Source organism: Antedon mediterranea, chromosome 10 (genome assembly GCF_964355755.1).
Source record: "Antedon mediterranea chromosome 10, ecAntMedi1.1, whole genome shotgun sequence".
Lineage (NCBI taxonomy): Eukaryota > Metazoa > Echinodermata > Crinoidea > Comatulida > Antedonidae > Antedon > Antedon mediterranea.
Window position 1 is genome coordinate 15,311,338 of NC_092679.1, and position 19,534 is coordinate 15,330,871.

The 19,534-nt window shown below is 31.3% G+C and overlaps 1 protein-coding gene and 4 non-coding genes across 5 annotated transcripts; 4 read left to right on the forward strand and 1 right to left on the reverse strand.

Annotated features, from left to right (window-relative positions):
- Positions 1–46: 46 nt before the first annotated feature.
- Trnav-uac (transfer RNA valine (anticodon UAC)) lies at positions 47–119 on the forward strand. The gene has a single exon. It is a non-coding gene; the product is annotated as a tRNA-Val (tRNA).
- Positions 120–1,045: 926 nt separating this feature from the next.
- Trnav-cac (transfer RNA valine (anticodon CAC)) lies at positions 1,046–1,118 on the forward strand. Its single transcript has one exon. It is a non-coding gene; the product is annotated as a tRNA-Val (tRNA).
- A 221-nt stretch (positions 1,119–1,339) lies between these two features.
- On the forward strand, positions 1,340–1,412 carry Trnav-uac (transfer RNA valine (anticodon UAC)). Its single transcript has one exon. It is a non-coding gene; the product is annotated as a tRNA-Val (tRNA).
- An 810-nt stretch (positions 1,413–2,222) lies between these two features.
- Trnav-uac (transfer RNA valine (anticodon UAC)) lies at positions 2,223–2,295 on the forward strand. Its single transcript has one exon. It is a non-coding gene; the product is annotated as a tRNA-Val (tRNA).
- Positions 2,296–8,757: 6,462 nt separating this feature from the next.
- LOC140060567 (uncharacterized) lies at positions 8,758–19,080 on the reverse strand. The gene is made up of 3 exons (XM_072106840.1): positions 18,316–19,080; positions 12,400–12,566; positions 8,758–9,853 (listed from the first exon to the last, which is right to left on the reverse strand). Exons 1-3 carry the CDS (start codon positions 18,878–18,880, stop codon positions 9,596–9,598), a joined length of 990 nt encoding a protein of 329 aa, XP_071962941.1. The 5' UTR covers positions 18,881–19,080; the 3' UTR covers positions 8,758–9,595.
- Between the last annotated feature and the right edge of the window lie 454 nt (positions 19,081–19,534).

Here is a 19,534-nt window from a genome sequence, read left to right on the forward strand (position 1 = left end):
ATATGGTATTCCTAATATTGTGAAAACTTTCCGTTTCGCTACCAGCGGTTTCGTGGTGTAGTGGTTATCACGTCTGCTTTACACGCAGAAGGTCCCCGGTTCGAGCCCGGGCGGAACCTTGATTTTTTTTCTATGCCACACCACCAGTACATTACAATAATTTTGTTGAATGTTTACACTTTTCTTGTTTTTATATGTTCTTTGTTTATGCTGTAAATGGTCAATGATGCATAACCTACGTAATTTTTTACGATTTTTTAGAAACACCAATTACCTTAAAGCCCCATTCCCTACGTTTTTTAGATGTAATTTAAGATCACAAACTATATTTAATGTAAAAATAATACTATATGGTCCTATTCCGATAACTTTTTTCGTCTTTAAACGGTTAAAAATGTGAAAAATAAGTCGATTTTAATAATTATAGCGGCCCGCTATAAATCCCAAAATGCATTGCGCGCGGATTGATATTTTTGTTTTTCACCTGTAATTCGCCCACTTTTCGATCGATCGTGAGGCCAAAACAAATGGAAGACTCCTAACTTTTCAGCGAAAATACCGGGTTTTCCCCAATTTGTATCAACGGAGTCTGGCAAAAATAGAAAGACAATTAATGCAGCAACTATACAACGTCAGGCTAGGTATATAGCTAGCGTACGATGTTCGCACGTTACCGATGTTTACCAGCTAGGCCTACAAAACTAAGCCTAGCCAGGCTAGGCCTAAGACCGTCCACGAGAGGTCGATCGCCGCGAGCTACTTAGGTAGTGCATTGTTTCTCACTTTTTATCATAATTTACCATAAAACGTATATTTAAGACAAGGAATGACATGGTTTAATGTTTTTAAAGTGATATATATGTATTATTTTCCAAAAAACGTCCAAAATTGCAGGGAAGGGGTCTTTAATTTACTCTTTCCTCTGTATAGGCCTACAGTCGTTTCTGAAATTTCAGGAACCATTTGTGATATCAGCTGTTTTAGGGTGTACACGATAATTCTCCCAAATTAACCTGGGCGTGTTATTTCCCATGTTCGTATCGGCGGTTTCGTGGTGTAGTGGTTATCACGTCTGCTTCACACGCAGAAGGTCCCCGGTTCGAGCCCGGGCGGAACCTCTTTTTTGTTAACACGCAATTTATATTTTTACATACTGTTTAGGCAATTCCTCTACGTTACTGAATACCACGTTTGTTCCTTTTCCACCAAATACTAATAAATACAACTTTTTTGTGATTTTTGCCTGTAATTTTGCATTTACCATTCTGGATGGTGTCGCTACACAGACAGTTCTCTCTCAAATGTCCTTGACAGTTTATTTATGTTGATTTGTATCAGCGGTTTCGTGGTGTAGTGGTTATCACGTCTGCTTTACACGCAGAAGGTCCCCGGTTCGAGCCCGGGCGGAACCTGATTTTTGATTGATAGGCTTTTTTTATTGAAAAATATCTTTTTAAAATTATTATTTTAAAACTTAATTTACTGATTCAGCTGTTATTGATATACATATTTCTTTCAAGACTTGCCGTCCTGGCTTTTACATTTTTGTTGATTAATTTGTGTAATTAAGAGGGCACAATGTGTAACCCACAGCGTTGTGTTATTATAAGCGGCTTCGTAGTGTAGTGGTTATCACGTCTGCTTAACACGCAGAAGGTCCCCCGGGCGAAATCTATGTTTTTTCCCCTACTGTTAACAATTCATTTACTTTAATGAATACTGTTACCATGTTTATATATACGAGAAGTTAATGTTTATTTATCAATGCTTTTATGTGTATACTGTATATGTATGCATGAACATTCTTCTGGCATTATTTAAAAAGATAAAGATTTGTAAAAAATAGTCTAAGTTAATATATAGATTATTAAACATAAATTGTGTTAAATGGTAATGTATGTACAGTATAAAGAAAAGAATTTAAGATAAATATAAAAATAATAAAAATTCATTAAAAGATGATATGTATAAATTAAAAGAGAAAATTATGGTAATTAATGACAATGGGTGATTACAACAACAAAAATACAATGTTAGAATAATGAAACCACATTAAAAAAAATGAATACTGTACCCCGTTTTTTTCTTTTCCCACTAAATTTGTTTGTGTTCATTGCTTGTACTATTTTGTGTCATATAAGGGTCATTGCGGTATGCTATCGCTACACGCATATTTCTCTCAAAGTGATCTTGGCATTTTATTTACCATGGTTTCTATCAGGGGTTTCGTGGTGTAGTGGTTATCACGTCTGCTTTACACGCAGAAGGTCCCCGGTTCGAGCCCGGGCGGAACCTTTTTTTTATATAAATTTGTTTTATTTGACTTTTTTAGTTTTTTGTCATAATATAAATCCAAAGTTGCCCGAAAGCTCTGCTAATTTTTCTGGCTGTTTTAATTTATCGTTTTAATTTAGCTTTTTGCTTATTTTATTTTGTATCTCCATTGGGATCCAGCCACTGATACCCATAGCATTGTCATTTTTCAGTAATTTGCATTTTAAGATATTATATATTTTGTCATCATATTCGTACTTGCTTGTTCTGTTTGTATTACACCATTTCATTTTTACCATGTTATTTAAATAACAATAAATATTATCGTATCGTAGACATATAACTCGAGTTGTTAATTAATAAGCTTTTGTGACGTCATCAATAATATTGGTTTTCCTATTTGCAAATAAAAATAAAATTAGCACGATAACTTAATTGTGAACGTATTACATACAAAGCAAGTAATTTACATTTAGGCAAGTTTAAAATAATTAATTTTTTATGTTGAAATTTCTTTTCTCCTTCCAGAGGGTGTAACTCATATTTGAGATCACTGACGATATACAATATTGGGTAGATTTAAAGCAAATAATACATTGTGTAATTGTTTCCTGCTTTTCAAAAACTTTACAGCGTAAATAATATTTTCGAATATTGTTAACCACTTGTACGTCTCTATGGTAGAAATAAGTTTGCTTTTTGTCGCTGGTGGTCCCTAAATGTTCGCGGTCCTTATTGGGGAGGCATAATACTGTGTTTTAAATTCACCAAATGTTATCTTTTAAATTGTTATTATTAAACGTCAACGGCGCATGTTCGGTGGGGTTATGTTCGAAAAATCATTGTAATTAAGCTTAACATTATTTGTCTCGACTTTATTAACGCTCAATTCCCTCACAATGAACAACTAAATACCAACTTTTGGTCATTATCTAGTCTATTTATTTCTATTAATACAACCTAAGTAAAGAACTTCGATTGGAAATGGCCATTCATAAAACATGGACATCACTAAAGGAGTTAGTTCACACTGAGCAGTAAGGACTTAATTAGGTTTGGTGTTTGGTCTATACAGACAGATAAAAAGGAAGAAGCTGGCTTTGTGTGGGGCTGGAAAAGAACGATTAGAAAGGAATCCAATGAAAAGAGCATCCAATTGAATCAAAACTTAATGACAAATGATCAAGGCAATGAATAAACCCTATTCACAATTGATAACACAATTTTCCCATGAAAGGGCCATGGCGTTCTTTAATTGTATGCATTATTTAAGCTAATGATAAGTTACTGTTAGTCTATTACGTGTACTGTCAATACATTAAGCGAATTATTCTGGGAGTTAAGTTAATATTTTCTTTTCTTTCTTTTTTTATTGAGTCTTATCCGACCTTGTGTTAGACCCGACTTAATTAACCTTATTGTATTTTGGCATATTGAATTGAACGGACTCCTAATAGTGAACTTGTTTTCGCTAAATATCTCGATTTTTAAATTTCACATGAAAATACCAATACCACCACAATGTTTGATATCATCGAGCACCTATATATATATATATAACTATATATAAATCCAAAGGCAAATTACTGGAAAAAAATGACAATGCTGTGGGTATCAGTGGCTGGATCTCAATGGAGATACAAAAAAAAAAAGCGAAAAGCTAAATCAAAACGATACAGTAAACAGCCAGAAAAGTTAGCAGAGCTTTCGGGCAACACAGCCCTTCATCAGTGCAAGATATATATATTATACCTTTTGAATGTTTTTGCTATGTATTTTATTTTCGAAATAAAGTTTTACATTACATTACTGGCATCATAATGTAATACACGTAGACATATTTACGCAAAATTCAAAATTACGGCATCGTAGTAGGCCCTTCATGTGACGTGCAAGTGATTCGATCATGGAAATGAACGGGAACAAGAGGACACTTTAATATGTCCCGATGGTGCCCCATTATAGAGGATCTACACCAACTTTAAAAAACATCCATATATTTAGTACGCAATCTATCCATTATCCCAATCTAGACTTTTATTTCAAATGTATACGATTTTAGAAGATCTCACACATATCTCCTATTTTATATAACCTCCATTGGCTACCTATTGACTCCCGTATAAAATATAAGATCCTTTTACTAACATTTAAAGCGCTACTTCTTAAACAACCTACTTATCTCCTTGATCTTCTTCCCACCTACACCCCTCTTGCTTGTCTTCGTTCGGCTGATCAAAACCTACTACTTGTTCCTAGAATTAACACCAAATCTTATGGACAAAGGTCTTTTATGTTCTCTGCTGCTTCTCTTTGGAATTCTCTCCCTCGTCATTTTACTCACTCAACTTCTATTGCTATTTTTAAAAAACTCAAAACGCATCTTTTTAACATTCAATATAAAGCGCCTTTGATTTTTACTTCGATTTAGTTGATTCTGGCGCTATACAAATACCTAAATTATTATTATTATTATTATTGTTATTATTAGTGTTATTATTATCATTATTATTATTAAATACAAGCAGAACACAAACCAAACATGTTTTAACTGTATAAATATTTTAAAATAGAATACATGTATTTACTAGTAATAACGTTAAATGGCAGTTTATCTAAAAATCAATTATAATCAAATTATAATTATCAGATAAAATGACACTCGAAGGCATCATACAATTTTACATTATAAGTACGATAATACAACAATATTCAAAATGAACATTAATTGTTCATAACGTTTAGCAACATGCATAGTTAAATATTATTGGACCGTAAACGATTTTTGTTCGCAATAAACGCTTTTAGCTCTCGTACTGATGTCGAAACTAATAACGTCACTCTCTTTTTTTGTGTACTTGCTGATATTAACCATTACATTTTAAACTTAATTAATATATCTCCAAGAAGTAAAATTATTCGACTTTTAAGGAAAAAACGTTACGTTGATTGATTTTTCTATAATCGTATCCATTTCATAGATCAACACGATCCTTATTAAGCGGTAATTGAATACCAATTAGCTAACCTCGGGTTATATGCAATAACTTCTTTTCATTACCATAATAACTAAATGATAATACCATAAATGCTGAGTGAATACTTTACTCCATGCCTTAGGAGAGACAAAATCATCGAATATGTAAGATAGCGATGATGAAATTGTAAATTGCTCGTATGTATTTACGAGACCTCAGGCTTAAAATTATTTATTCAATTCGTTAGTCGTGATATACATTCAAGAGACGAAAATCAGAATTTATATATGATTTCGTCTTAATCAAATTAATTTGTCGACAGTGTATCTTTAGTGGATAATACATCTCGCCTGAGGCTTTGTTGCAATGCTTTTGTTAATATTGTTTAATTCGAAAATTCAAAAGCATTATCTATCATTTTCACTACGAAAATAACTACACAGAGAGCGAAAGGAGGAAAAAACAAAAACACAGACTAAATTGCATTGACTTTGTATGCAAGATGTGGTAATTCAGTTTATGTAAAGAGATTATATAGGTTGATATTCTTGCTAATTATACGGCATAATTTTATTTCATTTTACAGTTATCAATTCTGATGCATTATTTATTAAACGATAAATCACAATAGTTTGAAGACCTTCAGAGGGTCGGGCTCGTCTATTAGGAACACTTTATTTAATAATAAGCGAGTTATTAATAACCATTTTGTAATTTAAACACTGAAATAAAAAAAAAAGCCAAATGAAAGATGAAAGAGAACGAATTATCAACTAGATATGATATTTAAGTAATCGCAGAATATAGTAATATTGGGTCCACTGCTTAATAATATATATGATAAAAACATAAACATTTTGTTTGTCTTTTGTGAGATTCACTCACCTCTATTTTCATTTCATTTTCATTATTTTTCAATTCAGTATCAATTTTACAATAGGACCTATAGGCCTATTAGTAATATGAGTAAAACATAAATATGAATTTTAAAAAACTATAAAAAAAACTGATAAAATTATGCAAGCCATCGTGTTTCAAAAATTCGAAATTCATTTGGAAAAATGGTATTTCCCTGATCCCAACTTCAGGCCTTCTAGTCCATGATCAGTAAAAGGAAAAATAATATGAAATCTTTTTTTTAACGAAATAATGTAGTTGCTTTTGACAGAACAGTTATTTTCTTATTAAAATAATGGAATAAGGCAAATATGTTACTGTTGATAAAGAAATAAATGGAAAAATATTCATCTTGTGTCCTTAATTGCATTGATTTGCGCACTAATATTAACGTGACATCCATATTGAAGGGGAAAAGCAAAAACATTTGTTTGAAATATATAATATACAGTGATTAAATAACACGATAAAAGATCCAGACGCCTTTAAACTTAAACCATAAAAAACTTATTTTTCCATGTTTAAACCAATCACTGATGATCATGATTTTCATTGTTGGAAGTTCATATCTTTATGCGTGACTCAATGAAAGAATACTTTGATAAATAAGAATCATTGTTGTTAATTATGTAGATAACAGTGTATTGCATTATACGAACAATCAATAGACAGCCAAAAGAAAAACAGATCACGTGATACATCATCGCGTAAGCAGACGATCGAGTTTCTTTAATTTATGCAGAGTCACCTCTCTAATCACAATTGCCAGATTTATTTTTATTGTTCAAATGTTTATAGATATAATGTAACAAGTAGTGACGCTGATTATCATTGTTTCTAAAATCATAGACTACAGTCAAATTAGAATTTTTCCTTGACGTCATTAGAAGCATATATGAGTCCATTGTTCCCATTCGCCATATACGTGGCTCATCAACAACGATATAAGACTTATCGTAATAAGGATAGTGTCTCTTGATTTCTTGAATATACCTTAAATTTACCTTGAATCTTCGTTTCTCTCCCTCAAACATTACAGCATCCTCTTCCGACTTATAGGACGGGCAGAACTTTAAATGGTGGCCAGACCAGACCTTCTCAATGCCCGCTTTATACTTATTGACAGAAAAAACCTGACAAACAAATTCACTGGGAAGCAAAAGACTTGTTTCTTACAATCAAATTTGTTTTAGATTTAATATCCCTGTATACTAAGTGGCTCCATTTAGTTTCTTATTATATTTTGCCATCGAATTATTTTTATGTTTCATTTTGTTTAGAAACAAAGAAAGCTCTATCAAATTAATATTGCTGCTCCTTATTTTGCGTTCGACAGGCCAAATTCATTATCATTAGGCCTATGTCCTGTTTGGTTGATTCAACAATTAACAGATTCCTTCGCTGTATACTAATTTATATAGGCTCTTCAACATTGTCAGAAGGTGACTTTTAGCATGCATATACCTTTTAATGATTTATTACTTTGATTTGTTTTTTAAATAAAAGGGATTCAAATTCTACTGTCTTTAAATTCTTAAACAAATTGAATATGAGATAATATCGTTATATTCTGATGCATTTTATTTGTACAATCACTAAACATAACAAAATATAAAACAGTATTAGATACCGTACGATACTGTATAATTAAACAACACATCTAATGTACTAGACTATTATTGTACAATCAAATTTTACGAATGTAATTCGTTAATAACATACGATAAATCGTAATCCGTAAATTCAGTTTCATTAATTCGTTAATGTAATCCACTTTGTGTCTATCTATGATATCTGTATTTTACAATATTTACAAGATACTTTGTACAGAAATAATAGAACATTTGAACGAATTTTTTCATTTTGAACAAGGAAATTATAAAAACAAATTTAGCACAAATTATTTATAAATTTGCTTTGATTAATTTATAATAATAGGCCTAACAGTGAAACCTCTATTTCCAAAGCTTGATTTCTACTAGGACAGATAAACTAATTTGAACAATCCTGACGCGATTTTATGATGATCCATCGCGTCGTGATTGGTCAATTACGCTTACGTTAAGTATGTTACGTTAGTAAAATCAAGCTATAACAATGCTATCTGAGCAACTATTTTACCTAAAAATGAACTGTTTTCTTTTGAAATATAATTGTTTTAAAGGAAATTACACTGAATATGCCCTAATTGTCTATTGACGTGTAAATAAAAACTTAAACTTAATACCAGAATAATTAAAAATAAAATGTGAAATGCTTTTTAAAGATATTAAGTTATCTTGCTAAATGAAAATTTGGAAATATACTCAAACTTTCTACATTACTTATTCAAATATAATAACATTTTTCTTTAATAGAATAATTAAAAATAAAATGTGAAATGCTTTTTAAAGATATTAAATTATCTTGCTAAATGAAAATTTGGAAATATAGGCTACTCAAACTTTCTATATTACTTATTCAAATATAATAACATTTTTCTTTAATATGCTAATTTTAAATCTATCATAATGTGCGTATGACTATTATTAATCCAATTCAATTTACATTATATCAAATAAATTATGTTATTTTGAAACGTAATAAATTTGAATAAATGAATTCGATCAGAGCAATGTTATGTCAAACAATAAACTATGAATACATTAAAGAAATGGGTTATTGTTATTGAGTTGAATTCGGAGAATTTTTTAACGAGAGGACACTTTCAACGAATAGTTGGTGTAAAAATGAATGAAAATAATATCCTTATTCAACGAATTTGTATCCGTTTTTGTCGACAGGACCACAATGCAAAACAAGTTCTACTTGATTGTGTATTATCCTGTGTAAATATGTTGTTAAATAATAAAAAATAAATAAATAAATACAAAACATTCATTATTTATTTTATAACACACCTCTGTTCTAAAGTAGACCACGAAATAGTAACACAATAGATAGGAGAAAAGTATATACACGGCACGTGGTACGAAATCAACCAATTAAATGATAAGGATGAACTTTGGTGTGTTATATTATTCTCTCTATAGAACAATGCATGCAGAATCATGTATACCATAATCAAATTTAAATAGTATTTTCGTAATAACAACCCTTTAATACGGTACATACAGTAAGCAGATACTTGGCAAATTACATCAACTTTCCATCTTATAAATTAAATAAATTGTTCTTCAAACAATCTTTCCTATACAAGTATTCACAACGTATCAACAACAGGGTGTTTTTAATAAATTTGTATTTTTACATTTTTGAATTTGTTATTCTATATAACATTCTCTAATGATGCACTTAAGTTGGTTTTCCACTGGACAAATGTATTCGCACAACATCGAAAGTTTATGCGCATTGTATTTATATTTATTCGAATAAATTCGTATAGTGGAAAATAGGCTTTAGCTAATTAATACCAATATAGGTATTGATAATAATATAACATTGTTTTAGTTATGTAAAACGTGTACTGGCTCAAATGCTGACGAACCGTCGGAAGCATGTGATATCCGACTGAACGTCGTCGTCGTTTCTGAAGACGTCGTCGTAATCGGCGACGGGATAGCTGTAGATGTTACTGATGGACAATTTGTGGTTCGTACTGAGTCTGATGACGCTGGCATTACATCGTCCGCGTCCTTAAGTTTATCCGCCGTTTCTTTATCCCGTCTTTCTCTGGCACGTCTGTTTTGGAACCATATTTTGACCTGTAAAAATAATATAAAATGTTATAATTGTTGGTGATGTTTATTGTCATAAAGGTGCTGGACTTGTATTGTGCCGAATTAATGTCGAATCAAACACAGTCTTTCACGTATCGTATTGTTGATAGCCTCCTAACTATTAGCAGGTCTACTAAACTTGTCATGTTTCGATTTTTTTAAACACATTAATCAATACGTATTGCTTAAATGACTTGGCTTTATATACTTGATTACTTGTACCCGCCCAGTACAAGCCAATTTAATACATGTATTTATTCCTACATCCATTTCAAAGGACTAAACGTAATGAGCAGATAATGGGTTCGCAACGTCACTTATTATACACCGGCACAAAAGTCTTTTTGAGAGTATTGACTGGTAGGGCGACAATCACAAAAGAGCGTCTGGCCTTTTGCAATCTCTTCAAACCACCGAGCCTAGCTTACACGCTGAAGCTGTTAATCAATTAACGATCCCAGTGTAAGTTGATTAATGTTTGATAGATAACAACAATCAAGTTACTGGATATAAAATAGAGATTCAGTCATTATCCGATTTAGTCATTATTAACAAAAACAAAAACCTGCATTCAAACGTCAAGAAAATAATACCGAATGGATTAATTCATTAGCGAACAATTAGAAAAAAGAACTTTGAAACCTAGAGAGGGTTGTTGTGTTCCTTTGGTGACCTAATGAGATTAGCGAATGAGCATTCGATTGGCCATTAAGAAAACATTACAAGTGGCATCCATATTTGAAGTGTATTTATGTAATGACATGACATTGTGGATTGTTATGGTTATTTGTATTCATATAAATCAAACACTATATACTGTATAGTTAAAAGTGTAAAAATAAGAAAATAACGAAAAAATAGAAAACGGTAATTTAATGTACGAAAATGAAATGTGAACGAAATATGTATATGAAAGATTGAATGAATAAAGGTGGTGGTTAACCACAAAACAACCTTATTTTAGCGCTAAAGAAATTAACAAACTGTAGTGTCCGAAATCAATAATTATTGCATTGCTAAGCGATCGATGATGATATTTTCGGGGTCTTATTAGACCTACATGTAACCAATAACTTCAACTTTCTATTATACCATCAAACGCGCGCATCATACGCAACGTACACGTTGCGGGTACATAATAAAACATAATGAACGTCATTGAAGTATGTAATATTGAAAACACATTGTGACAGTTTTTCAATGCTCAGTGTTGGCAACCTCACCATTAAGTATAGGCCTACTTGTGAATAAAGCTAGGTTACCACCTGGACGCAGCGCAATGACGTAAGCGCAACGCACGTACATCTGACCAATCATGAGACATGGATTATCCGACCTGTCGCTTGTCATCATTGGTCAACTCGCTTGCGTTGCGCTTATGTTGTCCTTGTGGGAATAAAGCTTAAGATACGATTGTAGGCCTACTGACCAGTAGAACTTGTATGTACAGTTATGGCCTATATAGTATTTTCTCGTTTAAACCTATCAACATTTTGATTGTCGCCAGAAAAATGATAAACATTACCGTAACTCGATAAAGTGTCTGAAAATTGTCATTAGCTCTTAACGATCATAAATACATACTTTAATTTAAGTTTTTAATCAGATTTGTATTAATAGACACGCATAACTTATTACCTTTTCGTATTAAAAGATATGTTTATTATTTTTTTTCTCGGATAATTATTTAAATGTTTTAGTTAGAAGAAAGCAATGTATTGGTCAGTATGGTGAATCAAATTACATCAATGTTTTACCTAGAAAATCTCAACTTAAAAGGCGTCATGACAAATATTCAGGCCGGCATATGAACCATATTTTTGGCAATTTTTTGGATGGACAATTTCGTTTTATCTAAAGTCCACGCCAGCCATCGCGTCAACCAATTAATTTAACGCGTCAAAACTTAAAACGCGTTCTTTATTGTCAAATTTGACATGAAATTATGATGAAATCAAATTCTTAAAAGCATATAAATTCAGTCAAGAATTTTACATTTATCAATTGATTAATGTAATAAAATTTATTGCAATTTCATTCTATGAAATGTTAAAATACTCCTGGCGTCGGACCGGACTGGCGCTCCGGATAATTACTCTATTTTAATGTTAATTCTTTGCTTTTACAAGAACTAATTAATTCCCTATTAAGAAAAATTCCAATAGTTTATTTTATGTATATTTATGTATAGGTATATTAGCCATAATATAATCGTATACTCAATGTTGGTTGTTATTTGTGTACGATATATTTAGGGGTATTGCAGGTACTGAATAGGCCTACCTGCCGTTGACGTTTAGAGGGAAGACTTTAATTTCAATATTGCCTGATGTTTAGTGTTTTCTACTCTGCTAATTTATTTTTCATGATTGTTATTAGTAGTTCATTTTTCTGGATGTAGAACATTCTTTAGTATGCCATATTTAAAAGAAACGTTCCCTCTTCTATGCAATGTATAGCATATAGCCTTTAACTCAGGCCTAGTACATTAGGCCTATAGCATGGAAATAATTCCTTCATAGATAACTCACCCTATTATCCGACAGATTAAGCGATGCAGATAGCTCCGTTACGTCCACACTGCTAAGGTAGTGGGTAAGACGAAACTTCTGCTCCAGTGTTGCTACTTGGTTTGGTGAGAACGGCACACGTGGGTTACGCCCAACCTTCCTCTTCTTCACTTCCTTCCTTTTGGCTCCTTAAAAATATAATAAAGTTTCCATATTAGTGAGGTTACGTTATTTATCAAGCGCATCATATTAAAATAAACCACATTTAAATATAGGTCTACATTAGGTAATTTGAATAAACTATATTTGGTAATATATAATTTACAAACGGTACATTTAAATGGTGTGATTCACCTAAAAGTTTCACACCATTCAAAGTTGCGGTAAAGTTCAAATCAAAGTTGTCTTTTGTAGGCCTAACTGTATCCAAAATAATACAAAAGCGTTGAAAATGTTTTGTGACAACGTTTCCTTAAAGTACTCCTGCCATCATGTATTCAATTCAATTCAATTCATTTATTTTTCAGAAGACATATAATACAATCAGAAATACAAACACTAAACAACTGACACCAGTCTGGCAGATTGTAGAAAAATGTCTCTCCTTCTGGTACAGACAAAAACAACAATAAGTTTATAGGCCTATTTGTATTTTGCTTATATTTATTTATTTATTTATATTTTTGCATTGTAACGTTTGCTTTTATTTGTTTGATTGCGGTACGGTACTTTATTGTATACGGTAATTATTTATTTATTTCATAGTTTTATTCAGCTTAATTATTTCTTAGTTATTTATGTTTTGATTTCATTTTTTTTCTCGTTATTGCTGAATAAACCACAAAGACATTATAGTGAACTATGGAGAAATAGCTTATTTCTCACATGAGTATAAGCTATTAAAATATCTCTTTGAATAAACCCTGGAGTAATTTTCCTCCACGATTAAACTAAACAGGGTATTTATTTATTCATTCATAATAATTAACGGATTCGTACATCTGTCAATTAATTGATCACGACACAAATTAGTAATTTATTATTAAACCGAGTATAAATAATGACATATTTACTTTTAATTATAAACATTTTGGATATCGGCCTTTGTAAATAAACAATTAACAAATTACTGCACTTTAAATCATTATAAAGCAAACATTTGTTTTAAGTAATAAACGGTTATTTACCGTCCAATGAATTTCTGCAGCTTCAATGAATAGATACAATGTATACAGAATTACAAATAATTGTTAATGTCGTTATAATATTTTTATTTTATTTCACTAAATGTTATGGCTTTTACCATGAAGAAATAAGTTAGTGCTTTTACCATGGACCATAGGTCCATGCTTTAACAAAGCTCTTTGTAAATCAAATTCAGTACAGATAAAAAGCTGAGTGAAAGCGTGTATGTCTGGATACATACGAGAAATATACAATTCTCACTAAAACGCAACGCAGCACAAAGACGCAACGTAACGGTATGACGTCACAACAATACAGGGCGCTGCATGGTTGCTAGCCAACCAAAAGATGCGTTCAGCCCTACTATGTTGATAAACAGTAGAGATTTGTATTTATATCAAATCATATATCTTAGCTTGATTTTTTTAAACTTAAACTGTAGTTTAAGCCTATTCCAAACCATAGGTGACCTTTTTGGTTGCGCTAGCACTCTATATTATGGTTCGCACTAGCAACGCAATCTACGCAACGTAAGAAAATGCCCTTCCCCGATAATTGTGCCGTGCCCCGCGCCTGCGTGATATCAAACCTGCGATGCTTGCAGCATGGTTGCGTCGTCGGTTCGTCCCACTTGCAATACAGCACTTTGCGTCAATACGTCCTTGCGTTGCGTCCTAGTGGGAACCACGCTAAACCTTGCGTGTCGCCGTGCCGTCATAACCTGACGTGTCAGACGACTGACGTAAACACGTTGTCCTAGACGTATATTAAACGCACTAGGTTTATTGCTGTTATTATATTCCGTTGACATGCGATAAGGTTTAAATAACTATAGAATTACCAATTCCAATTAATATTTACTTAGAAAAAGTTAATATAACATTTCCCACTTATAATGAAAGCGTTTCCTTAATATGTTAAATTTGTATAACCGCTTCGATATCGTCATCCTCTAATACATTTATTTAAAGCTTATTAAACGATTTGATTTAAATATAAAGAGTAATTCGTAAGCACGTGTTTACCGTTGAGCTGGGAATATACCGTGTCACCACACATCTAAATTACTTAAATTAGTACTTGTTCGGAGGGAAGATTCGCACGCCGCATTGAATACAATTTACCAATTAATGAATATTGTTTTTCTATAACTGTTTTTGTGCGCGTTGTTACTATTATTATTGTAGCTTAATATTTTCTATAATTTAGTGGTAATATTCTGTTGTACTTCGTATTCCTGTAAGATTAGTTTCGGTTTCGAATAACACGAATATTTTTAGCACTAATTTTAAATCAATGTATTATATCACGTAACAACACGAAGATGTATTTTAAAGTTTTAATTATCGATGTTTTTATTCTATTTTTTAGCTGCGGGTAATTATTGTGTGTAGGCCTACACATATTACATCACTGTTCGAAATATAAAAAGGTAAGTAAGGATATGTTTTCATGGTTTCACTTCAATAACTTCATTGTAGCAAAATATGCTTAAGATTTTAAAAGCAAGAAATTACATTAAAAACACTTTGATATGTAATGTGTAATGTGTATTGAAAAAAATAAAAATAATATTTTCTTATTACTGATACCATTTTACAACAAAATAAATACATATTTTAAATTATAACCCCTATCTTGCAGCGAGGGTGGACATACCTCATGTCTATTCGTCGCGTCGTATTTTCCAAGTAATCACAATCAGTCTTAAGAAATAAAGAAACTAATATCTGTATATGGCTTAGACCTATTGGTCTGATTACAGGCCACTAAGAGCTAACTTGGGTGATTTTCCCCGGCTTTTATCCGAACATATATTACTTTAATTTGGGAAAGTTTTCAATTTGATTGACGGGACACATTATAGGCGTTTACAAAAATAATTAGCAAATTAAGTAGGCCCTTTGTGTTAATTGATTAGTAAATACTTGTCAAGAAATGTACTGTATCGTACGTTATCGTATAGATTAGTCTATGATAGTTCTGATTAATTTATCTATTATTTTAATTAAAAGTTTACAATTCACTAGCTTGCGTAGTAAAATGTTACGTCGTTTGAATTAACCCTTATGGTGATTATGTTGATGATGTTTACACATTTGTTTAGTCATGGAGATGGATGGTGTGCACAGTATCTGGAAAAGTACCGTATACAAACAATTGTTTAAGCATGGACCTACAAATCAGGTCCATAGTGAGCACTTTAGTCTTATTTTATTCTTATTATTTTTATTACTTATGCGGTACAGTAGGTATGTCACCATTTTGGGCTATCGTAGTTGGTAGAAGCTCAATTTCCCGTTTTACGCGATGAATTTAATGGATTAAATTAAAATTTAAAAATTTATATTAATTACGGTAATAATTTGGTAATTACATATATTCACGTTAAAAACCAATTACTAGAGCGTGAATAAGTTTTTTTTTTCTCTTTTGTGAGGTTCACTCACCTTTATTTCATTTCAAAATATAAATAAACAATTTTATATTATCTTTTTAAATATATACTATTTTCATTCATAGACATAAAGTTTCCCCTTACATCTTAAAAAAACTCTGCAAGATATCATTTATACATTTACATTACATATAAACTGAACACAATATCAATAAATATGGAAAATCAAAAGCAACTCAATAACCAGTTGCTTGTAGAGTATAGCATTTTCCATGCTCTTTTTTTTTACTCTTCTTTTTATTGTTTTTCCCTTTTTTTTCTCTCTTTTTTCTGTTTTATTTGCACTATTTACATTTGTGTACACATTACTTTATTTACAGTATCCTTCAAAATAAAAAATTAATAAAATACATTCTTATGTAAGTATATTTTTAAACATTATCCATGAGTTTTTACAGACTGACTTATTTAATTCTGACAATATTTTTATTTTATATATAGAATAAAGAGCAATTGAGTATAACTTATTTTTTATGTTGCATTCACACCCAAAAACAAGTTCTTCAAAAGAACAGTTACTATTATCTAACTTTTTAAATATTTCATTGATTTTTTTCTCCATAATAAGACATTGCTTTTACATTTGAAAAACATGTGCTTTTCATCCTCAGTTACATCACATAACTCACATTTTTTTGTGTTCTTAATATTCCATTTATATAATTGTAAATTTGTTGGTAAAATTCTAAGAAGCAATTTGTAATTAATTTGTGCATATTTTTTGTTTTTTTCATTTTTTACTTTTCGACCAAATATCAAACCAGTTTGTAATTTCAATATCAATTTCTTTTTCCCATAGTAATAGGAGCAACAAACATACCTTCTATAAAACTTGAATATATCTGTTTTGTTTTCATCTGAAATATCTTATTTATTCTATAATCATCTGAATTCATGTGTGTTCATTATTCTATTGATTCTTACTAAATCATTGATCTGATTGAAACCTACATTACTCCACGTTTTATAAAACAAAGTAGTGTTTTACAAACAATTTCCTTATTACCCCATAGGTTTTCTTGTATAACATTATTATAAGATTTTGCCTTACTGTTTATATTCGTATTAAATTCTGCACAACTTTTTATTACATTTGAATAAAATAGGGGCATCTTAGCTAACAGAAAACTGCCCTTTCTTATATTCAAGTTTGACATATTCAACACCATATGTTCACTTCCAATCTTGTTTATATAATACAGCGTGAATAAGTTATTAAAAAATTATTTCACCATATTTCAAGAAGATGATTTTATGGGGCCCTCAACAATACAAAGCGATAAACAATTAAAATAGTTTTAACGTTACAAAATATACAAAAATACAAGATATACAAAATTTACAATTTAAAAATATATAACATTATAATAAACAATTACAATGTATGTAGGCAAAGGAAGCAAAATAACGATAAACAGATTAAAACATTTTTAAGGAAAACAAATATAGGTTTTTACTTAAAATTCGTAAGAGTTTGACCGAGACATCAAGTGTGAGGTAAAGAAAAAAGTGTGAGGTTAAATATTGCAGTCTTTTAAAATTAAAATAATTTTTTTTAAAGTTCACACCAGGAATTGGTAAGATTAAACATATTTTACATTGTGACATTATATTATTATTAAATATTATGAATATTATGAATTCTGTAGTGCTACTTTATAGAATTTTCTGGAAAATTGTTTGTCTATCGAGGACTTTTACTTCATCCCTTTTTGTTATGATTTTACTATTCCGAGATAGTAAGTGAAAAATGGAAGACAACACAATTCATGTGAAAACAAATTCCATGACATACATAGGACATGTGGGCCACCAGAGAAAAATACGGCGTACGATGTTTGTTTTTGTACCGGCATGTAAATGTTCTTAATTCAATTAGTTGTTCTTAAGTGAATAAAATAATAAATTATGTTATTACAGTTTGATGGCCCCTATTAATGGGACACTTTTCGAAACAAACGAGGGGCAATCACAATCAGTCCACTTAGTATTTTAACTTTAGTATAGAGGGTAACCCTTCCAGCTGGACAAAATAATGCCAGTTGGTATGCAGGGACCGTCCTATTAAGAGCCATTCCTTTATTAAGACACTTTGTTGGGGCCCAAAGATGTCCCCTTATTCATTCATTCATTTATTTGATCAAAATCACATAAAACAAGTAAAAAGGTTCATGAATAAAAAAACAACATGTAAAACAATGTTTAAAATATTTTTTAAATATTTAAAAACCATTAAAAATTATTATTATGATTATAACAAACATGGGGTTCAAAGTAAAATGTATCGTACTCACTTGGAAGACGAGGAGGCTTATACCTGGTACACTGTAACCATGAAAACCGAGCCATAGGGTCATCCTCTTGATGTCCGATTTCCGGCTCATCTTTGACTTTCGTTTTTTTAATCTGTTCAGAGTTGCTAAGACTAAATATTGATGGTTTGGTTGTTAAGTCCTGAGCTTTCGTTAATTCTACATTTTCCTCCATGTCAACTTCTTCATCGTGTTCTTGTTTCGATAGTTCTTGTTTGCCTAATATTCCTTCAATTGAAAAGTTCGTTATCCCCTTTCTCGTTTGTTCGCTTGATGTCGGTGGAACCCTCTGTTCAAAGTTTGCAGAAAAGAAAGATGTTGTTGAATCTAATTCTTTCAAAGCGTGGTACGGGTGATATATTGCAAGTGGTCGATGTGAGCCGAAATGCCCCATAGCCGGGTACCACCGCATAAGGGCTGGGTGGATGCCTAACGGTAGGCCTGGCACGGTCATTGCTGTTGAAGGATGTGACGAAGAGCTGCTGTCCGCTATCATCCTCCAACGCTGTTCCAAACTCATAGCTAGTTTTAATGCCGATGAAGACATCGCAATATATTGTATAAATATTGGTTGATCTGCTTTTTAAACCTCAAATAAATAAAGATTTAGCATCAAAAGTCCGCAAATAAACCTATCTTTACAGTAGGCCTACCAATCTAAACAGCATTCGAAAACAAAGTTAGTAAAATTCACTTTGTATTTACTTTTAACATTGCAGTCTAGTATTGGAAGTGTTTACAAAGACATTTTACTGTACCAACTGATACTTCTTGATTGTGTTTAGTCGGGACATACTAAACATTAATGACTGAATGATACTCTGCGCATGCGTCACACACACATAAAAGATACGTGCTTTTCTAAATATCTAAAGTGTTTTGTGTGTGTGTGTTTGATGACGTGTAAACAATTTTAACCAATAAGAGAAGAGCAGTAGTGATCTTTCATTATTCGGCCGGTGGTCAGTTTACGAGAGTAATTTTATCTGTACACTACTAATTGAACAATATACAAGATTGTTGAAACATATACCAGTAATGCACAAGTGTAATATGAAAACCGTTTATTTAAATAAAAGATAAATCCGCAATAAATTGTAACTTCGATCTTTGTTTAATCACAATTAGGCCTACAAGTGTCCGTGGTATTTTTTTAAATAGACCCTAACCACCGAATTTATTGTTTAATTTTGTATTATCA

Coding starts and splice junctions, on each gene's coding strand:
- LOC140060567 (XM_072106840.1), bottom strand. CDS start 18,880: ATGTCTTCATCGGCATTAAAACTAGCTATGAGTTTGGAACAGCGTTGG. Junction 12,567..18,315: donor TAAGCCTCCTCGTCTTCCAA/GTGAGTACGATA, acceptor TATATTTTTAAG/GAGCCAAAAGGAAGGAAGTG. Junction 9,854..12,399: donor TTAATCTGTCGGATAATAGG/GTGAGTTATCTA, acceptor TTATTTTTACAG/GTCAAAATATGGTTCCAAAA.